This window comes from Hemiscyllium ocellatum, chromosome 22 (genome assembly GCF_020745735.1).
Source record: "Hemiscyllium ocellatum isolate sHemOce1 chromosome 22, sHemOce1.pat.X.cur, whole genome shotgun sequence".
In the NCBI taxonomy this organism is placed as follows: Eukaryota; Metazoa; Chordata; class Chondrichthyes; order Orectolobiformes; family Hemiscylliidae; genus Hemiscyllium; species Hemiscyllium ocellatum.
In genome coordinates this window covers 38,901,101-38,922,851 of record NC_083422.1, presented here as the reverse complement: position 1 = coordinate 38,922,851, position 21,751 = coordinate 38,901,101, and the positions used below count along the sequence as shown (strand labels likewise).

Here is a 21,751-nt window from a genome sequence, read left to right as displayed (position 1 = left end):
CAATGTTGAGTCAGACCAGTTCTATTTCCAAAGTAGAACTTATAAATATTATATAGATTCACTGCCTGCATTGACTGCCTGCAGGTTCTGCATTGTTTGAGCAAAACAGAATGTATCTGCAAATATAATTGTGCAAACACAAATTCACCCTATAAACTTATGTGTGTGTGCGCGTTCAGGAGAGAGTCAGAGTGAGTGTGTGCATGTTGAGTGTGACTGTGTGAGTGAGTGTGAGTGCATGTAAGAGAGTGTATGTTTGTGTGTGTCCAAACTTGGTAAAGTGTGTGTGTGAATGTGATGGGGCATAAGCCTGTGAGAGGGTGTGTGCGTCGGTATGAATGCTGAGAGTGTATGTGTGCTCGTATGAGAGAGAGCTTGTGTATGAGCGAGGGTCTGTGTGTACGTGTGTGCGTGTGCTCGTGTGTATGAGTGAGAGAGCATATAGAGGAGTGTGACATGAACCCAAGTTACCCTCATGGGTACCGAACTTGGCTATCATCCTCTGCTCGACCACTTGGACACAAACTCTCTCAGACGCACATACATACACCTCCCACACTCAAACCCATACTCGCACCCTCTCACAGGCTTATGCCCATCCCACTCACACACACACACTTTACCAAATTTACACACACACACTCTGGATCTCTTTCCTGCATGCGCATACATATGTAAGTTTATGGGGTGAATTTGTATTTGCAGAACTATATTTGCAGATACACTCTATTTTGCTCAAACAATGCAAGTCAATGCAGGCAGTGAATCTATATAATATTCATAAGTTCCACTTTGGAAATAGAACTAGTCTGACTAGATTGCTCTGACTCACACGTTTAAGTCATTGTCTGAGCTGAGATGTCACATTTTGTTATAAAACCTTTAGTTACCTTGAGAATGTGACTTAAAAGATGTTCTGGGATTTACATATTAAAGAACCAAACCTGCAAATCCATTCTAAAAGATGAAAGACTTAACAATCTAGTTTTGTTCAATGTATCATTGTATCATTGTAATCTTTTGCAATAAATTCTGTGTCTTATGGTCCTGCTCCCACAGCCACCTGATGAAGGAACAGTGCTCAGAAAGCTAATGCTTCCAAATAAACCTGTTGGACCATTATCTGGCGTTGTGTGATTTTTAACAGTGAAGTTATTATCTTTGGTAGGAAAGACTGAAAGATGGAATATGAATGACAGTTTAGGAAGTCATTGTCCACAAGTTGCTAAAAGCTAGTATGCAGATGTAGCTAAAGAAGATAAATGGTATGTTGGTGTTCATTTCAGCTGGAATAGACTTATATGAAGTTCAATGGTGATTCACTACATTCATTCATATAACGATGGGATTATCCTTTGAGAAGGGCTGGAGGAAACCAAGTCTGTATCCCATAGATTTTAAAGGATGAGAGGTGAGTTTATTGTAACCTGAAAAATTCTTACCAGTGGATACAAACACAATGTCTTCCTTGGCTGGTAACTCTAGAACCAGGGGATGGAATCTCAGAGTCTGGACAGGCTATTTAAGATGAAGATGAGGAGGAATTATCTATCCCAGTGGGCCATGGAAGCTCAATCATTGAGCAGGTTCAAGATAGGAATGGATAGGTTTCTGGATAATATTGACATTAAGGGACTGGAAGAAAATGTGGGAAAGTGCCACTGAGGCGATGATGAACCATGATCTACAATGGTGAGGAAGGCTTGATGGCCTACTTCTGTTCCTATATAAATGTACAACCATATTCTTATAAACATTTTAGCAACTTGCCCTGTGACCTTTAAGGATTTGTACGGACACTCGGCATATTGCTGCTCATCTATACTTTTCAATTTGTGGAATTTGTAGAATACTGTCTTTCTATTTAGTCCTCCTAAAGTGCTTCACTTCACACTTCTGCACATTGAACACCATCTGCCATACTCACATCATTTCACCATTCTGCATACTATGCCTTAAAGCCTGAAACTATCCTCATCACTATCTACTAATTTGCCAAGCTTTATATCCTCTTCAAACTTAACACCTAAATCTAGGTCATGTATAAAAATGGAAAGGAGTAATTGACTGATCTTGGGAAACACCACTGCAAAATCACCTGCCAGGTTGAAAAACATCTATCCATCTTCGTCCTTTGTTTCCTGTCACTGAGGTAATTTTCATCCAAAATAGCATTTTCCTCTAAGATTTGCACTTCCTTAATAAGCCTCCTGTATCGTACTTTGTCAAGTATCTTCCATGCATCTTCACAAACATTTACCACATTAGTTCGATCATTTTTCCCTACAATCTCATAATATAATTCAATTAAGTTAGTCAGACATTTAACAAGTGAATGATGTCTTTCTCTTTGATTAAACATTGATGAACATTTATTTTGTTCCTGACAATGGTTTCTAATGGCTTCCCCACCACTGATGTTGGACGTACTGCATGGCTTGTAGTTTCCTGGTTTATTCCTCTCTTCCCACTTGAATAGTGGTTGACCTTCACTTTACGTATTCAATGGAAAATGGGCAATAGTGGATTGGTTTCCCATTTTACTCACAATTCAATTTTATTTTCTTATTCACTAATATGTAATAAATTGCCATTTGGCTCCTGCCCATTGTTTATCCACAAAAGCTCACCACCACATAGCCATATTACATCATGAATGGGGAATATCGAGTCTAGAATTTTGGGCCTTATTTCTAAGTAACAAAATATTACATGACTCACAATAATAAGCAGTATTGAGTCTTACCTCTTTTACATAGTGGTGGCACATATGGATGTTTACATTTGCATTTATAATATGGTGCACTGGGCTGAACAACACAGTCTCCATGTTTGCATGGGTTTTTCTTACAAGGATCATTGACTGTAACAAAAATATAGGATCCCAGTATTAAGCATTCATCTTTCAGATTTAAATTAATGTATGAATGTATTAATGTATGTAACCTTTTATGCTTATTTTAGAGTAATCGTAACAGTAACTTATTACAAAGAGTACAGTAAATATTTCATGAATATTCAAATTCTATACATTAAAGAATATAAATAAGTTTAAGAAATTCTTTGATTTAATTTTAGAAAGTTTAATTTTTAAAAGAACGCATGAATAATTGATAATTATATTTGTTAACATTGATGTAATTCACTGATAATAGGCTGGATTTTGCTGAGAGGGGTGAAGTAATACTTCATTCACTGATAACCTTTAAAAATGTTACCAATGAAAAGGTATGGGGATTAAGAAAACGAATAGTGTTGTCACTTATCTCAAGAGGGTTGGAATATAAAAGCACCGTTGTGCTACTGAGACTTTATAAAGCTCTGGTTAGGCCCCATTTGGAGTACTGTGTCCAGTTTTGGTCCCCACACCTCAGGAAGGACATACTGGCACTGGAACGTGTCCAGTGGAGATTCACACAGATGATCCCTGGAATGGTTGGTCTAACATACGAGGAATGGCTGAGGATTCTGGGATTGTATTCATTGGAGTTTAGCAGATTAAGGGGAGACTTAACAGAAACTTACAAGATAATACATGGCTTGGAAAGGGTGGACGCTAGGAAATTTTTTCCGTTAGGCGAGGAGACTAGGACCCACGGACACAACCTTAAAATTAGAGGGGGTCAATTCAGAACAGAAATGCGGAGACATTTCTTCAGCCAGAGAGTGGTGGGCCTGTGGAATTCATTGCCACAGAGTGCAGTGGAGGCCAGGACACTAAATGTCTTCAAGGCAGAGATTGATAGATTCTTGATGTCTCGAGGAATTAAGGGCTACGGGGAGAGTGCGGGTAAGTGGTGTTGAAATGCCCATCAGCCATGATTGAATGGTGGAGTGGACTCGATGGGCCGAATGACCTGACTTCCACTCATATGTCTTATGGTCTTATGGTCTTATGAAATTGCAGGGTTACAGGGATAGGGTAGGGATGGGGTGGAGTGGGGGGTGTGGAGGGGGGGGGAGCATTGGCTGGATGCCTGTTTCCACACTGTAGTGATTCTATGATACTGAAGTCATGAAACTCAAATAACAAGGAAGTCACAATGATTTGCAATAGTTTTTAACTTGAATCTTCGGTGATTGTGGATTGAATAGTTTTCACAGGGTTAGAGATAACAAAAATTAAATGAAATGTTAAAAAATGATTGTTTTCTCACTTTAGAGAAGTATATAATCAATTTTTAGAGCCGGTTTGAAGATCTACAATCGAATATACTTTGTAGAATTTCACAATACTGATTGATTTGATAAGGGGTCTGTGATTCATTTTGATCCGTTTTGTGGTGGGCCAGATTTTAACATGATGTTTTTAAACAAGATTCTATAAAAGGCTTGACTTGCTTATTCATTTAAAGGTTGTGTATCTCAACTCAGATACTACCCTTTGGCCCATGTGTGATGCTACATAGTATGTTTGGGTTCTTCCAGATTGATCGAGGAGAAAGGAAAATCAGAGATAGACTTTAGATAAACTTTTAAATAATATTATTTGTTATCTTTGCATGCTAACTGATACTGTACATGATAAATAGTAGGTTCTGACTTATAGTTCATTAGGTGACAACGAACCTATCTTTTCAAATCCATACATTCTCTGTCTTTTTCAGAGAGTTCAGTGTATCTTTTAGCGAGCTTCTTCCAGTGTTCTAACTCAGTGGTATTTAAACCCAGTGATGTTCAGCTCCATGACATCACTGCAACTTAGCTCCAGGGTCCTATTCCCTTACATAACACTTATGATCTGCCTTTGGTGAATCATTCAGTGTGCTATGATTCCATCTGATGTTCTCAGTGGACAAGTACACATAATGGGAAGATCCTGGAGGTGTTGCTGAACAAAGAGACCTTAAAGTGTAGGTTCATAGTTCCTTGAAAGCAGAGCCACATGTGGATATGATAGTGAAAAAGGTATTTGGTACACTTGCCTTTACTGGTCAGTGCATTGAGTATAGGAATTGGAGGTCATGTTACTGCTGTACAGGACATTGGTTGGGCCACTTTTGGAATATTTTGTGCAATTCTGGTCTCTCTGTTATAGGAAGGATGTTGTGAAACTTGGAAGGGTTCAGAAAGGATTTACAAGAATGTTGTGGGGTTGGTGGCTTTGAGCTATAGGGTGAGGTTGAATATTTTCCCTGGAGCGTCGGAGGCTGAGGGGTGACCTTAAAGAGGTTTATAAAATTGTGAGGGGCATAAATAGGGTGAATAGACAAAGTCTTTTCCCTTGGGTGGGGGAGTCCAAAAAGGGCATAATTTTAAAGTGAGGGGGAAAGATTTAAAAGGGAATTAAGCGGCAACGTCTTGATGCAGCCGGTGGTACGTATATGGAACGAACTGCCAGAGGAAGTGGTGCAGCTTGGTACAACTACAACATGGGTACATGAATAGGAAGGGTTTAGAGGGATATGGGGCAAATGCTGGCAAATGGGACTAGATTAATTTAGGATATCTAGTCTGCATGATGATTGGACCAAAGGGTTTATTTCTGCACTATACAGCTCTATGACTCTAAGTCAGATCCTAGACTGAAATATGGCCTAATAAATTACGTTTTGTTCATTTGATTTTAATAGGGTTGTTATTACTGAAACATAAACATACAATGCTATTGATTCAATTGAAAAAATACAACATAAATGTATTATACAAAATGGAAATCAAAATGGAAATAAGCCAAAATATTTACATAAAGCACAAATTTAAATATTTCAAAGTACATGATAAGATACAATCCCAAAAACACTCCTGATTAGTACTCACACTAGAGAGAATTCCCTTCTTTATGGCACAGAAAGTTGAACTCAGATGCAGCTACAGCTTCATTTCCTTATTGAGAGAATCTGATCGCCACTTTCTTGAGACTTTGTACAACTGAGTGTAGACTTTCTCAGCTTCAAATAACCCCTTCAGGATTTAACCACAGATTTCTGATCTGGAACTTCAAAACTAAACTCTGTAAACTGAGATAACCTATTTCTTAACAATTAGAAATAATCTTCTCTTTCTCAGGATCCCCACATCCAAGATCAGTCAAAGCCACTTCTGCAAAGTGCCAAAATGAAACCCAAAAGCTTTTTCAAACTTTTGATGTTTCTCTCATCAAAAGAACAAAAGACAATCTTTGACATTCTAAACCAAAAGTCTTATACACAACTGCTTTCTAAGTTTGATCATAATAATTTTCCCAAAGTAAACAAATTCCCATTAGTTTTCAAGATGTATCTCTCTCAAGCTGTTTCTAAAAAGAAATCACCATAGCTACAAAAATATTTCCAAGGCAATAATTAAACCCTTTTAGGCACATAGACAAAACCCACATGCTGATAGTTCAAATCCAAACTCTAAAATAAATGATATTAAAATATCGATAAATTACACAGCTTGCATTGCAAGTGGTGAAGATATGTGGGACATTAATATACCACAACATAGTTTTGGGGTATATAGACTTAATCCAAAAGCTGCTGATTTCATACCTCAACTATATTTCTGGTTAAAGTTATAGTGGGGCAGGAGACATTGAAAAGATGTAGAAATCAATCCAAATGCTATTCATTGCAATTTGTGAATTATGAACACTCCTGAGGCATTTCTTCAGGCCTTTCATCAATACCATTGTAGGATAATAACATTATTACCTTTGCGACAGTTCTTTCCATTAAATGGACGAGGACATCGGCAAACATAACTTGAAGATGTTGTTTCACATGTGCCCCCATTGCGGCAAGGATTTGACTGACAAGGATCTAGAAGAATGCTAATTTTGTTAACATTTCATAAGGAGCATAATCTTTAAACATCTTTTCTTAGTTGTTCATGGATTTAAAATTCTGTTTGTCAAAGCAGTCATTTCAATGAACATATATGAGTCAATATCACCAAACGAACAACAGTGTTGTTGGAGAAAAAAAAGTTGATCAGCTGTGGATTCAGCAAAACTGTTCTATATTTTGTGAATATTAATGGACAGTGAATGTTTTATATTCTGCATTATTCACTTATTTAAAAAAAACTGATGCATATTACTTTGCCTGATAAATCAAAAACAGTTTCTTCAAGTAAGGATTCTGGGTATTCCAGGATGGAGGATGAGGAAAAACGTGGTTATAAGAGCTGCTCCTTTTTTGAGGCATTTCTAGTGGTGGAGCTGATTTCCTCAAATTTTTGGAGCAGTAATTACTGTTTTATAAGTTGCTGCATTGTTTTGGAACTCTTGGAACTTTGGGAATCGAAAATCATCTCTATGGGGAAAATACCAATGTAGTCATAGCTGGAGATTTCTGGAAACCCTAGAGAAATGGCATAAGTAGCTGTTTTTATTTATTTATGCCAATTGTCCAGAGGTTCCACTGACCTTCTCATAGAATCATCACTGTATGAAGGGAGGCCATTTTGCTAATTTAATCCAGGTTTGTTTCTGTTGGAGTTGTGGCAATAGTTTAAGAGAAATTCCATAGAAATTACGGCATTTCTTAAAAAAATCTAGATGAAATAAAAACTGATATCTCCTGTGACGCGATTCTGCAATTTCTTTGAAGCTGTTTCCAATCTCTTGGGCTCAGACCTGCAGAAGAGTTAGGCAAAAGGTTCAGTGATCTGAATCAAATCAGACAAAGTAATACCATTCTATTCTCCATTTTTGTGGCTAGTATTCCCTGAATGCTAGTACACTTGTTACTGTTTAAAATTAGAGGCCATACTACAACCCTTGCACACCAAAGTCTGCTTAAAGGAAAGATAAATTAAGGATCTTATCTAATGTCCCCTATCAGTAGACACTTGCAAGCACAATCTTAATAGGCCTCTTTCAGCTTAAAAGGGTGCTATCTCCACATCTGCCATATCAGCTCCCCATCATTTGGGAAATAGTTATCTCACTTCACCAGCTAGCAGCAGTAGGATTAACTGGTGCACTATGATAATGTAAAACCTAATTTCAAAGAAGACATCCTCTTTATTAAGTTCCGACTCACATAGAGCTGATGGGCAGTTCTTGCTGTGTGAGAAGTCAGGATTAGTGGGTACAGTGTCGGTACCAGATTAATGGTTACAGCATAACACAGTCACCATCATATGCTCACCGATTCTTGACTTGTGTTTCCTTTTCCTATAAATCTGTATCAGGGAGAAAAATTATGGGAATGAGGAGAATGAGAGGTCAAACCCTTCTTTCATTATTCTCAATATGGATGATGAAGACAGGAAAGTTGATATTGAGATGGGGGAGAAAGAGCCATAGAGATGTACAGCATGCAAACAGACCCTTCAGTCCAAGTGGTCTATGCCAAATAGTTATCCCAACCCAATCTAGTTCCACCTGCCAGCATCCAGCTCATATTCCTCCAAAGCCTTCCTCTTCACATACCCATCCATATGCTTTTTAAATGTTGTAATTGTTCAAGCCTCCACCACTTACTCTGGCAGCCCATTCCACACATGCACCACCCTCTGCATGAAAACATTGCCTCTTAAATCTCTTTTATATCTTTCCCCTCCCACCCTAAACCTGTGCTGTCTATTTCTGGACTCCCCCACCTCAGGGAAGAGACTTTGTCTATTTATCCTATCCATGCCCCTCATGATGTTATAAAGCTCTATAAGGTCACCCCTCAGCCTCCAACACTCCAGGTAAAACAGCCCCAGCCTATTCAACCTCTCCCTATAGCTCAAATTCACCAACCCTGGCAACATCCTTGTAAATCGTTTCTGAACCCTTCCAAGTTTCACAACATCTTTCCGATAGGAAGGAGACCAGAATTGCATACAATATTCCAAAAATGGCCTAACCAATGTTCTGCACAGCCGCAACATGAAATCCCAACTCTGTACTCAATACTCTGACCAATAAAGGAAAGCATACCAAACACCTTCACTATCTCAACTTCATTATCTTCACTAACCATCTCGACTTTACTTTCAAGAACCTGCACTCCAAGGTGTCTTTGTTCAGCAACACTCCCAAGGATCTTACCATTAACTGTATAAGTCCTGGTAAGATTTGCTTTCCCAAATGCAGCACCTCGCATCTAAATTAAACTCCATCTGCCACTTTTCAGCCCATTGGCTCATCTGGTCAAGATCCTGTTGTAATCTGAGGTAACCTTCTTCCCTGTCCACGACATCTCCAATTTTGGTGTCATCTGCAAATTTACTAACTATACCTCTTATGCTCACATCCAAATCATTTATATTAATGACAAAAATAGTGGACCCAGCGTCGATCCTTGTGGCATCTACTGGTCACAGGCCTCCAGTCTGAAAAACAATCCTCCACCACCACTCTCTGTCTTTTACCTTTAAGCCAATTCTGTATCCAAGTGGCTAGTTCCCCCTGTATTCTATGAGATCTAACCTTGCTAACCAGTCTCCCATGGGGAACCTTGTCGAGCGCCTTACTGAAGTCCATATAGATCACATCTACTGCTCTGCTCTCATCAATCCTCTTTGTTACTTATTCAAAAAAACTCAATCAAATTTGTGAGACATGATTTCCCATGCACAAAGCCATGTTGACTATCCTTAATCAGTTCCTGCCTTTCCAAATACATGTACATACTGTCTCTCAGGATTCCCTCCAACAACTTGCCCACCGCTGAGGTCAGGCTCACCGGTCTATAGTCCCCTGGCTTGTCCTTATCACCTTTCTTAAACAGTGGCACTGCGTTAGCCAACCTCCAGTCTTCCAGCACCTCACCTGTGACTATTGATGATATAAATATCTCAGCTAGAGCCCAGCAATCACTTCCTTAGCTTCCCACAGAGTTCTAGGGTACACCTGATCAGGTCCTGGGGATTTGTCCACTTTTATGCATTTCAAGATATCCAGCACTTCCTCCTCTGTAATATGGACATTTTTCAAGTTGTCACCATCTATTTCCCTGCAGTCTATATTTTCCATGTCCTTTTCCACAATAAACACTGATGCAAAATATTTGTTTAATATCTCCCCCATCTCCTGCGGCTCCACACAAAGGTCACCTTGCTGATCTTTGAGGGGTCCTATTCTCACCCTTGTTACCATTTTGTACTGAATGTATTTGTAAAAACCCTTTGGATTCTCATTAACTCTATTTGCCAAAGCTATCTCAAATCCCTTTCTTGCCCTCCTGTTTTTCCTCTTAAGTATACTCCTACTGCCTTTATACTCATCTAAGGATTCGGATGATCAATCCTGTCTATATCTGACACAGGTACCATCACACCCACCCATATGTCCCTTGACCTGTTATATGTTACATTGCCATAGCTCTTCCAGTTTTATTCCTGACATCTTTTTATTTCCATCAACTAGCTTAGATGCATTCACTCAAGAAGATGTATACATTCGTTTGTTTGGATGGGGGATGAAGTTAGAAATACCCAGTGAGCTTGGACAGAAAAAGTGATTGAAAGTGATTTGAGGACGTGCTACTTTCTCAGTGGAGACTGAGGTGTTGGCTGCCCATGGTTCCGGGGAGCTGTGAAACCTAGAACTGAACTAAGAGGAAAGATAATTGACAAATGTAATGCATGCGGAAATTTCCATCGAATTCACAATCAACTCCCACTTAAGAAGCAAACATGGTGCAGCCAATGCCATCTCCACATAAACACAAATTATAATATGAGAGGCAAGACCTTGCCAACCGAGATGCTAATTGTTTTCTCTCAGAGCTTTCACAATTGAATAGCTAACCTTGGATCCTGTTTATAAATAATGACGCAATGGGTTCAAATTCCATACTATATATTTGAATCCATTATGTACACAATTCAGTACAACACTGAGACAGGTCACTCTCTTGGACAAGGGGCTACCTCAAGATTGTACATTTTCTCTCAGGCAGGTGTGAAAGGTCCCAAGACATGTCTTGAGGGCATGGATGTTTCCTTTGTTATGCTGCACAACATTTATCCTCCAATTCACATCACAATCAGATTATCTGGTTGTTTATCTCATTGCTGTTTGTGAGATCTTGTTGTGGGTGAATTGGCTGCTATGTTGTGTAAAATTAAAAATCGCATAACAGCAGGTTATTGTCCAACAGGTTTATTTGGAAGTACAAGCTTTTGGAGCACTGCCACTTCATCAGGTAGCTAAGGACTAGCTAGTGCTTCAAAATAAACCTGCTGGACTATAACCTGGTGTTGTGTGATTTTTAACTTTTTCCACCCAAGTCCAACACGAGCACTCGCAAGTCATGTTGTGCAAAGAGGCAATACATTTCAAAAGTTATCTATTCATTGTGAAGGACTTTGGAATGACCAGAGAAGACACTATATCGATGCAAGTTCTTTCTTCCTTCAATAACCATTATTTGGTAAACTCTTTTTATGACCAGTGACTAAGAGTCCAGTAGATCAGTAGCTAGAATCACCTGGCTGAACTCAGTCTCTCAGGTTAGCAGTAAATGCCAAGTTTCCCTGTAAGTGTTTAAAGTCTGGTTGAAGATTTGTAGCTCGGGTGTCCGTTGTTGTGGTTCTGTTCGCCGAGCTGGAAGTTTTTGCTGCAAACGTTTCGTTCCCTGGCTAGGGAACATCATCAGTGCTATTGGAGCCTCCTGTGAAGCGCTGCTTTGATGTTTCTTCCGGTATTTATAGTGGTTTGTTCTTGCCGCTTCCGGGTGTCAGTTTCAGCTGTAGTAGTTTGTATGTGGGGTAGTAGAGAGAACACCCAATGGAGAATTCACCACAAGGGTACACAGGAAACCAACACACACAGACCAAGTCCTAAACTATGAAAGCAACCACCCCAACACACACAAACGAAGCTGCATCAGGACACTATTCAAAAGAGCCACAACACACTGCAGTACACTAGAACTGCGAAAAGAGGAAGAGGAACACCTATACAAGGTATTCGCCAAAAACGGATACCCACGCAACGTTATCACCAGATGCCTAAGAGATAGACCACGGAACCAGGACATGCCACAACCAAAAGGACTAGCCACACTACCATACGTCAGGAGCGTCTCAGAACTGACAGCCAGACTACTGCGACCCTTAGGACTCATAACAGCACACAAGCCAACTTCCACACTCAGACAACAACTCACTAGAACAAAGGACCCAATAGCCAGCACGAGCCAAACTAACGTAGTTTACAAAATACCATGCAAGGACTGCACAAAACACTATATAGGACAAACAGGAAGACAGCTAACAATCCGCATCCATGAACATCAGCTAGCCACAAAATGACACGACCAGCTATCCCTAGTAGCCATACACTCAGACAACCAGGAACATGAATTTGACTGGGAAAACACTACCATCATAGGACAAGCCAGACAGAGAACAGCCAGGGAATTCCTAGAGGCATGACATTCATCCACAAACTCCATTAACAGACACATAGACCTGGACCCCATATACAAACCACTACAGCTGAAACTGACACCCGGAAACGGCAAGAACATCCATCAACAGACACATCGACCTGGACCCCACATACAAACTACTACAGCTGAAACTGACACCCGGAAGCGGCAAGAACAAACCACTATAAATACCGGAAGAAACATCAAAGCAGCGCTTCACAGGAGGCTCCAATAGCACTGATGATGTTCCCTAGCCAGGGAACGAAACGTTTGCAGCAAAAACTTCCAGCTCGGCGAACAGAACCACAACAAGTTTCCCTGGTCCTGATCTACAAGCTTCAGAGACATAGCCAATTGTGGCTCTTCTCACATCAAACTCCCATAAAAGAACTGCCAAAACTGTTCCATCATGCATTAATAGCACAGCAGCCACGCATCTCTTGTAATGTTGGACCTGAGCTTGCAGCTAAGCAGAAGCCCCATGACATGTCAAAGAAAGGCATTGTATTAAAGCTGTGGAGAAATGGTCCTCTTATTTTATCCTAATTTATTGTGCATGTAGCAACAAAATTGCCTGTTGTTGTCATGTTCCAAGATGGGTAACAAATTTGACTTGAAGGTTCTGTAGCTGGACCAAGGTTGACAGTGGTAAAGGTAGACAGTGTGAAACATAATAAATACCTTCAGTTATCAGTTTTGCTTAGATGCTCCTTGTAGTAGTTAATGAAGAGTCCTTGAGTGATCTTTATGGTGATGCTGTCATTCATATACCTCTGCCTCCAAAGAAACCTCTGTAACAATAGCCAAGCTCAGCATTTCTTTGATGTTGAAGATTTTCAGGTCAAATCCTCTTTCGGTACTGATTTGTCCCTCGATGCCACTCTGATAGACATGTTGTCATATCTTTTAGTGTTCCACACCACTGCTTTGTTGACGTTTAGTGAGATCATTAACCATTCAAGAGAGGGTTATGCTCGAAACATTGATTCTCCCTGCTCCTTGGATGCTGCCTGACCTGCTGTGCTTTTCCAGTACTATGTTCTTCGTCTACATTCTGTTACTATTAAGGCATTTTTGGATATGATTCCTTTCCTTGGGTACTCAGGGAGGACCGAAATCTGAAGGCTAAATGAATTTTGAACATCTCCAGCTGCTTAAGATGCCACATGCAATTTGTCAGTTCATGGAATTCAAATACTGACTGTTTAGGAGGCTCAGTACAGAGGAATGTGGATGTCACTTAATATCATAGAGCACTGTGGATATCATTTATTACAATGTGATGTTTGGAAAGGTAATAATGTTAAAACTGGTGGCCTAACTACCTCTAATACCAAATCGGTTAAATACCACAATTGTCCTTCAAAGGAGGCTAGTTACCTGACAAAGACTGTGACTGTCCCAGATCCATACATGTAGAGTGCAGTTCCCATTATTGATGGACTTAGAACCAGGTGGATTGTGGACTGTGTTCAGGTGGACTGGATAACTGCGAGAGCAGACCCTCAGGAAGCATGTGGTAGAAGTTCCTATATTCTCTTAAATATTTCTCTTTAACAAGCTCTCATGGAATTGTTGGGAGTGGAGGGGAGCTTTGGTGGAAGTGATAGGGGCCAATATACGACGATGCTCACCCTCCATTAAAGCTAGCTCATTCTCCTTTCCTGCAACACCTCTTGTTCCTCTGCTGTGGCTGTGGCAAGGGTGTGCCCATGGAAATGTGTGCCTGGTCTCCAGATACCTCAAATATAAATAGATGGAGTTCAATTGTCCCTGTGATCTCAAAATCAGCTCAGTTAGAAGTCCAATCCTAAATATAAGTAAAATGCTTCAAAATATTGCTCCCAGTTGCAATAACTTAGAGTTATAGAGAGTCATAGAGATGTACAGCATGGCAACTCATCCAACTCATCCACGCCGACTAGATATCCCAACCCAATCTAGTCCTAGCCAGCACTAGCCCATATCCCTCCAAACCCTTCCTATTCATATACCCATCCAGATGCCTTTTAAATGTTATAATTGTACCAGCCTCCACCACTTCCTCTGGCAGCCCATTCCACACACGCACCACCCTCTGTGTGAGAAAGTTGCCCCTTAGGTCTCTTTTATATCTTTCCCCTCTTTCCCTAAACCTATGCCCTCTAGTTCTGGACTCCCTGACCTCATGGAAAAGATCTTGTCTATTTACCCTATCCATGAACCTCATGATTTTATAAACCTCTGTGAGGTTCACCCCTCAACCTCCGACACTCCAATGATTGCAGCTAGAACACCATACGTGTAAAAGTGGTCATGCAGTATGACAAAGTCACAGAAACCATTACAATTTATGCTAGCTTGGTATTTAGCCAAATGGCTGGTGACTAAGAAGCAGTGCTGAGAACTTATAGATATTTATGTGGAACAATTTTGCACAGATAATCATAAGAGACTTCCATCTAATGTGCAGGCCTTTAAAATACTGTCTCAGTTTGTTTTTCCTGCAGACTCACTGAAAACAGTGTGATAGTTCATGGCTTACATGCTGATGTTGATTTTGGCAACTTATCTACAGTAATAAATAAAATGAGACACATAAAGTATGCTTAATTTGCAGCTTTTTAACATAATATTAAATCTGCTTACATTTAATTGAAGTACTTGAATTATCTAACACGTAGACCATTTCACAATGAACACTCAATTGCAAGAAGATAAATTAATAAGTATAAAAAGCATTGTTCACAAACCATTATTATCGTAGGAATTTTCTAACCAAGGAGGATAATTGTCCTCGTCAAATCCTGCAGGATCTTCCCCTAGGATTGGATCACATTTAAATAGTATCATTGCAATGTTGTGAGTCCAGGCATATCAATAATTAGCAAGATAATGAAAACCTATTTCTGCCTTGTTCTGTTACAGTTTCCTGGCAGTAAATGGCCAACGATATTGATTAATTTTATCCTGGAAAATTTCCAAAAGAAGTATTTGTCATTTTTTTAAGAAACTTTCCTTCATAAACTTAGAAATTGCAGAGAAGTTTTTCTTTGAGATCAATAAAGCTAAGCATTGGTCTTACATTTGAAAGCGTCAAAAGTTTGTTTAAAAACTTTACTCTGGGCCCACTTCGCCTGATGAAAATTTCTATCATTTGATTTTCAGGTTTTTATGCTGTTTTTCTAAGGAAAGTGATTCCGGTTGGTTTTATAATTCCAATTGTTCCAGAAACTATCCGCTGCCTTGGCCAAAATAGCGTCAGCAGTTAGTATTGATAGATTATTCAATCAGAGGAAACCACAGCTGTTCCTAATCCTATCATTACTTGATGTTTGCATGTACATAATTCCCCCCCAAAAGATGGCTCGATCATATGCGGGAATTGAATTTTTTTTCCTTTCCAGAGCCCAAGGACACTGGGTCAATTATTTCAATTTTATTGTTTACCCAGCTGAGATTGGCTAATTCAGCTAACTTCGACTGAAGATTGAATCGAGGCTCATTACTTCTCTGTGATTATTTTTTATTAGGAGAAACTACTGCAGCCCGTTAAGCACACAATTAACTGATTAAGAATTTGTATTTGATTTGGAAGTGGAGCTGAAACTGAACTGTTTATCCAATGACATAAACTGGACAATTTCAGATTGACCTACAATTAATTTTTTGTTTTATGCAGTAGGCTTGAATGCATTGGTCCCTTTAATGGAAGTGATGCACTGTTTACATAGAGCACAATTTCACTGCCCTCTCTCCCACTGTTTGTGTGCAGATTGATTACATGTCCTCACGTTCATAGGCACCATCATGGCATTCACATACACATGGCCTAAATGTCACTAGATCCAAAGCAACAAAGTTAGAAGAATGTTTATTATTTATGACATTTTATTTTATATTAAATTTAAATCTAAACTAAGAGAAATAATACTTGATTATCTAACAAGGCAGTAGGAAACATTCAATCCTAGCTTTTGGTACACTGTCCATTGTAGCTCTGATTTATTGCTAGGGGTTTGACAGTGATAATGTGTGGATTTTGAGTTTGAAAGCATGACAAGACATTTCTGCTTCCAGCCTATTTTTCCATCATTGTCATCCTCTACTCACCTCATCAGTGCCTACCCACTGGCACAAATTGGCTACCCACCCATCTGTGCCAACCACTGGCACAAATTGGCTACCCACCCATCAATGCCTACCCACTGGCATAAAGTGGTTAACCACCCATCAGTGCTACTCACTGGCACAGATTGGCTACCCATCCATCAGTGCCTACCCACTGTAACAAAGTGACTTCCCAAGCAACAGGGCCTACCTATCCAGTAATGACTGCCCTTCCAGTAGGGAGCACCCAGCAGCAATGACCACGCAGCTTGCAGTGGCTACCTGCCAGAGGCAACTATTTGTCTAATGGCAGTTAGGTTCCTGGAAGTGCTGACCAACCTTGTCGCTCCTACATATCTAATGCAGAATTCCAGTGGCTGGTCAGAGAAACTCATGAGGCCTTTTTCTATGTAACCTTCCCCCCTCAAAGCTCAGCGTGCCACAGCTGGGACCACACACATCCTATAGTGTGCTAATGGTCTTGCTAATGTGGCCAAGGTTTATTTGGATAAAATTCAAACCTTTTCACACGACCCTCAAGATGGAGATGCCCTCACAGTGCCCATTCTGCAGTGGTATCTCTTTATTTGGAAGTGGGATGTGCTGTCTTTCCAAAGGTGCAGACTATCTGATTGGGTTTGCCGCCTCAGCGATTGACCCACTGTCCCTAACTGGAAGACAGACGTGGAGACAGCCTCCAACTTGGTCTACTTTTGGAAGGAATTGATAGGTTAACAGCAGGCCCTGGAAATGGTCCCGTGCTGCAACAATATTTCAGGTGCATAAGATTTTGTCGAGGGTTCTTGTTTATTTTCTCAGTGTCCAACACACACAGAAAGTCATTCCCCCAGGTAATAGTATCTAAGTCAATCTTATAAGAGATATATGGGTTATACATTTACATACACATAATGAAGTGTGCACTATCTCCCTCCAGAAAGATAACCCACATGTTTAAATTCAGAGAGGACTAATGCTGCTGCCATCTGATTAACTTCAATACGGTATTATGGATCTTATTCTCACTTCACTACTTCAACAACAAATCAATGCTATTTGTACCTAACAGTTAGCCAATAGCATGATGAATCAACCTTGTACAAGCTTTTGGTCCATGGGTTGTAAGCTCATCTGTCTATCCAGGTATTCCCACAATGTACATCCTCAGTTATCACAATTTAGGAGCTGGAAGGGTCCTGATTTACTATAGTTAGGATTAACAAGGATATTAGTGGAATCGAAAGGAGGTGAGCATGGAATGCGACCATCTTGAAAGTTAACGGCAGCTATCTCTCTGAAACAATGAAGCCCATTCTCCTGGGGTTTCTCCAGCATCCCCTGTAGGAACTACACACAGAAATAGGAAGCCAGTCTCAGCCCCCTCCTGAGGTTCCGCAGCATTACAGCTGCCAATCTTCAACCAATTCAGGAGTAAAGTGGTACTGGAAAAGCACAGCAGTTCAGGCAGCATTCGAGGAGCAGTTTCGGGCAAAAGCCCTTCATCAGGAATACAGGCAGAGTGCCTGAAGGGTGAAGAGATAAATGAGAGGAAGGTGGGGGTGGGGAGAAAGTAGCATAGAGTACAGTAGGTGAGTGGGGGTGGGGATGAAGGTGATAGGTCAGGGAGGAGGTGGGGGAAGGTAGCAAAGAGTACAATGGGTGGATGGGGGTGAGGTGAAGGTGTTAGGAGGGTGGAGTAGATAGGTGGAAAAGAAGATAGGCCGATAGGACAGGTCATGGGGACCGTGCTGAGCTGGAAGTTTGTAACTGGGGTGAAGTGGGGGAAATGAGGAAACTGGTGAAGTGGGGAAAATGAGGAAACTGGTGAATTCAGTCCACTTCACGTGATATCAAGAAACAGCAGAGTGCACGTAACAACATAGCAAATTTGGAGCAGGCGTGGGATATTTGTCACCTTGAACCTGCCCTGACATTCATTTCAAGGTTGATCTCTTTTAGGCCTAAATTCCTCTTTTATGCCAGTAATTAACTCTTGAGATTTCAAAAATAAAATCTGTCTAACGCCTCTTTCAATATTTAGGTATCTGGCTTTCACAATTCTCTGAGGCAGGGAATTCCAGCCATTCATTACACCCTGTGAGACAAAATTCATTTGTGTCTTAATATCTCCTCTTTTTCTATAACTACGTCCCCTAGTTCTAGATTTCCCTACTAGTGGAACGAACAATCTAACATCCAGTCTGTCAAGCCCTCTCGGAATCTTGTATATTTCAATAAGATTTCTTTCTTTCCAAACTCTGATCAATAACTGCCTAACATATTTCGCTGTCCTTAATAAATCAATCTCTTTATAGAAACATAGAAACATAGGCCATTTGATTCTTTGAGGCCATTTGCTATTCTAGATAGTCATAGCTGACTATCCTATTCAGTCCTCTGTTCCTGCTTACTCTCTACACCCTTTGATCTCTTTAGCCCTAAGAAATACGTCGAACTCCTTATTGAAAATATTCAATGTTTCAGTCTCAACCGCTTCCTGTGGAGGAGAAATACAAAAGACTCACCACTCTCTAGTGAAAGTTCTTTTCATTTTAGTCTTAACTGGCCTACCTCATATGCTGAGACCATGTCCCATGATTCTGATCTCTCTGGTTATAAAAATATCCTTCCTGCATTTACTTTGTCTAGTCTAAACTCCAGTGAATACAGGCCTAATCAATCCAGGCTTTCTTCATAGGTCAGTCCTGCCATTCCAGGCATCAATCTGGTAAATCTTTGTTGCACTCCCTCCATAGCCAGAACATCCTTCTTCTGATAAATAGACAAAAACTGCACTCATATGCCAGGTGTGGTCTCACCAACGTCCTGTACAAAAGTAGCAAGATATCTTTGCTGCTGTACTCAAATCGTCTCACTGCAAAGGCCAACATACCATTTTGCTCCGTCAGCACATCTGCATTTTTACTTTCAGTGACTACTGCGCAATATTTGTCACCTTGCACTTCCCCTTTTCTCAATCTATCACCATTCAGATAATAATCCACCTTTCTATCTTTGCTACCAAAGAAGATAATCTCACACATATCCACATTACATTTCATCTGCCATCCATTTGCCCACTCACTCAACTTGTCCAAATCGCATTGAAGCAATTCTACATTCTCCTCACAGTTCATCTTCTCTGACAGCTTTGTGTCATCTGCAAACCTAGAGATATCACATTTAGTTGCCTCAGCTAACTCATTAGCATCTACAGTTCATTCCACGAATCAGGTTAATGATTCACATTTGAACTGTCTCTAATATAACCTTTTCAAAATCTAAGGATCAAAACTGTACGCAGTATTCCAGGTGCGGCCTCACTAACACCCTGTATAGTGTTAACAAGACTGCTTTCAAATTCCAACCCCACAACAATAAAGAACAAAATTCTATACGCCTCTCTAAATTACTTACAAAGTAATTTTCATAACATCTGCAGCTAACTTTTTTTTTGTTTCATGCACAAGGACTCCCAGACCCTGCTGAGCTGTACGTTTTTGGAGTCTTTCATTTAAATAATAGTCGGCCTTTTGAATCTTCCTACCAAAGTGCATGAACTCATTGTTTCTCACATTAAACTCCATCTCTCAAGTTTTTGTCCACTTTCTGAACCTATCTATATTCCTTTGCAGTTTCCTTATATTGTATCTGCCCTTATACCTATTTTTATGTAATAAGCATGTCTGGATACATATTACACTTCACTATTTTCCAGGTTATTAATAATTGAGGTCCTAGAACTGGTCCTTGTGGGATTCCACTAGTTACATTTTTCCAACCTGAAAAAGACCCCATTGATCCCACTCTCTGTCTTCTGTATTTTAACCAATCTTCAATCCGATTTAATACATCACCCTCAATACCATAAGCTCCTACATGGCGTGGCATGAAGGTGTGGTGTGGAAAGTGAAGGGGAGCATGGGAGAGCTGTGCTGTGTGTATACTGGGAAGTTTGAGCAGATGGTAAGAGAGCACTAATTTTTAGGTAAACAACTCCGGTGAGCTCACTGAACCGCTTTTGGCATTGTAGCCACGTCCTGAGGGCTAACCTCTTCTTAGAGGTCTTCCCATTATTCATGGAGGTGGGACCTACAGGGCTTCATTCAAAGTGGAATTTCGTCCTCATGCTCTTGCCTGCACCAAAGAATCCAAGTCAGATTCCAATTTTATGGTGTCCTCTAAAAACCTATTTCTTCATGAACAAATGCCTCCCTCTTGTCTTTGCTTCTCCTTTAAGTCTATATTTAAGTAGCATCAGAAATGCCCCAATTCTCATTCCCCCAAAGATACACAACTCCAATAACATAGGTAGTACTAGCTGTACATTTGACTCCTGCCAAATTGAGAAAAAACCAAGATTTCGATTTGCTTGGGTCAATACCGTCACAAACCAGCCCCAGTCCTCTCATTTCTTGGCACAATCAACTTTCTAAGCTCCTCTTATTTCCAGAACTTTTAGTCAGGATGTGACTGAAGAACGTTCAATGTGAAGTCCACCTTGTTTGAGATATATTCGAACCAACTTGTTCAGAGATGTTTTTACATACCTCGAGAGTGGGTAGGACTTGAACACAAGTCTCCTCATTTGAAGCTGTTTCAAGTTATTTGTTAGCAACTGGAGGGATTCGTTTCTGATCAGTGGAACAGTCTGGATAGTCTGTCTGCCATTCCCAACTAAGCGTAACCTAACCTCTTACTCCTTTCTTCCACTTTCTCTCTTTATAAAACCTCTCTAATTTGGTAGGTTATGTTATTACCTGATCTAAAAATAGACCTATCATTAAGTAATTGAATCCATACTACAAGCTTGTATTTATTGTTGAAATGAATCACACTAATTGAAATGTTATGTCCACTTCTCACAACAGACTGCCTAATGTACTATGCATAAAATCAATATGAATAACCCAATGGCACAGCATGGTGGCTCAGTGGTTAGCACTGCTGCGTCACAGTGCCAGGGACCCAGGTTGAATTTCAGCCTCGGCGACTGTCTGTGTAGAGTTTGCACATTCTCCCTGTGTCTGTGTGGGTTTCCTCTGGGTGCTCTGGTTTCCTTTCACAGTCTAAAGATGTGCAAGTCAGATGAATTAGCCATGCTAAATTGCCCATAGTGCTAGGTGCATTAGTCAGAGGGAAATGGGTCTGGGTGGATTACTCTTCAGAGGGTCGGTGTGGACTTGTTGGGCCAAAGGGCCTGTTTCCACACTGTAGGGAATCTAGTCTAAAGTGTATTTGTGTACAGGACAAGGCATATATTACATCAACCTGTTGTAGTTCCAGATATTTCCATTCCTCATGACTGTAAATTGTAAACAAATGGAGGTATTATTGCTTGGTGGAAGAAGCACCGTTGA

At 40.3% G+C, this 21,751-nt stretch overlaps 1 protein-coding gene across 1 annotated transcript in view; it reads right to left on the bottom strand.

Annotated features, from left to right (window-relative positions):
* The window catches only part of LOC132826151 (hyaluronan-binding protein 2-like), a 42,321-nt gene extending 22,886 nt beyond the window's left edge, over nucleotides 1–19,435 (bottom strand). The window contains exons 1-4 of the mRNA XM_060841797.1: nucleotides 19,285–19,435; nucleotides 15,035–15,103; nucleotides 6,639–6,746; nucleotides 2,747–2,863 (exon numbers count right to left, since the gene is read on the bottom strand). Coding sequence (XP_060697780.1) covers nucleotides 2,747–2,863; nucleotides 6,639–6,746; nucleotides 15,035–15,103; nucleotides 19,285–19,435 — 445 coding nt within the window. The remainder of the gene's footprint in view (nucleotides 1–2,746; nucleotides 2,864–6,638; nucleotides 6,747–15,034; nucleotides 15,104–19,284) is intronic.
* Nucleotides 19,436–21,751: the final 2,316 nt, after the last annotated feature.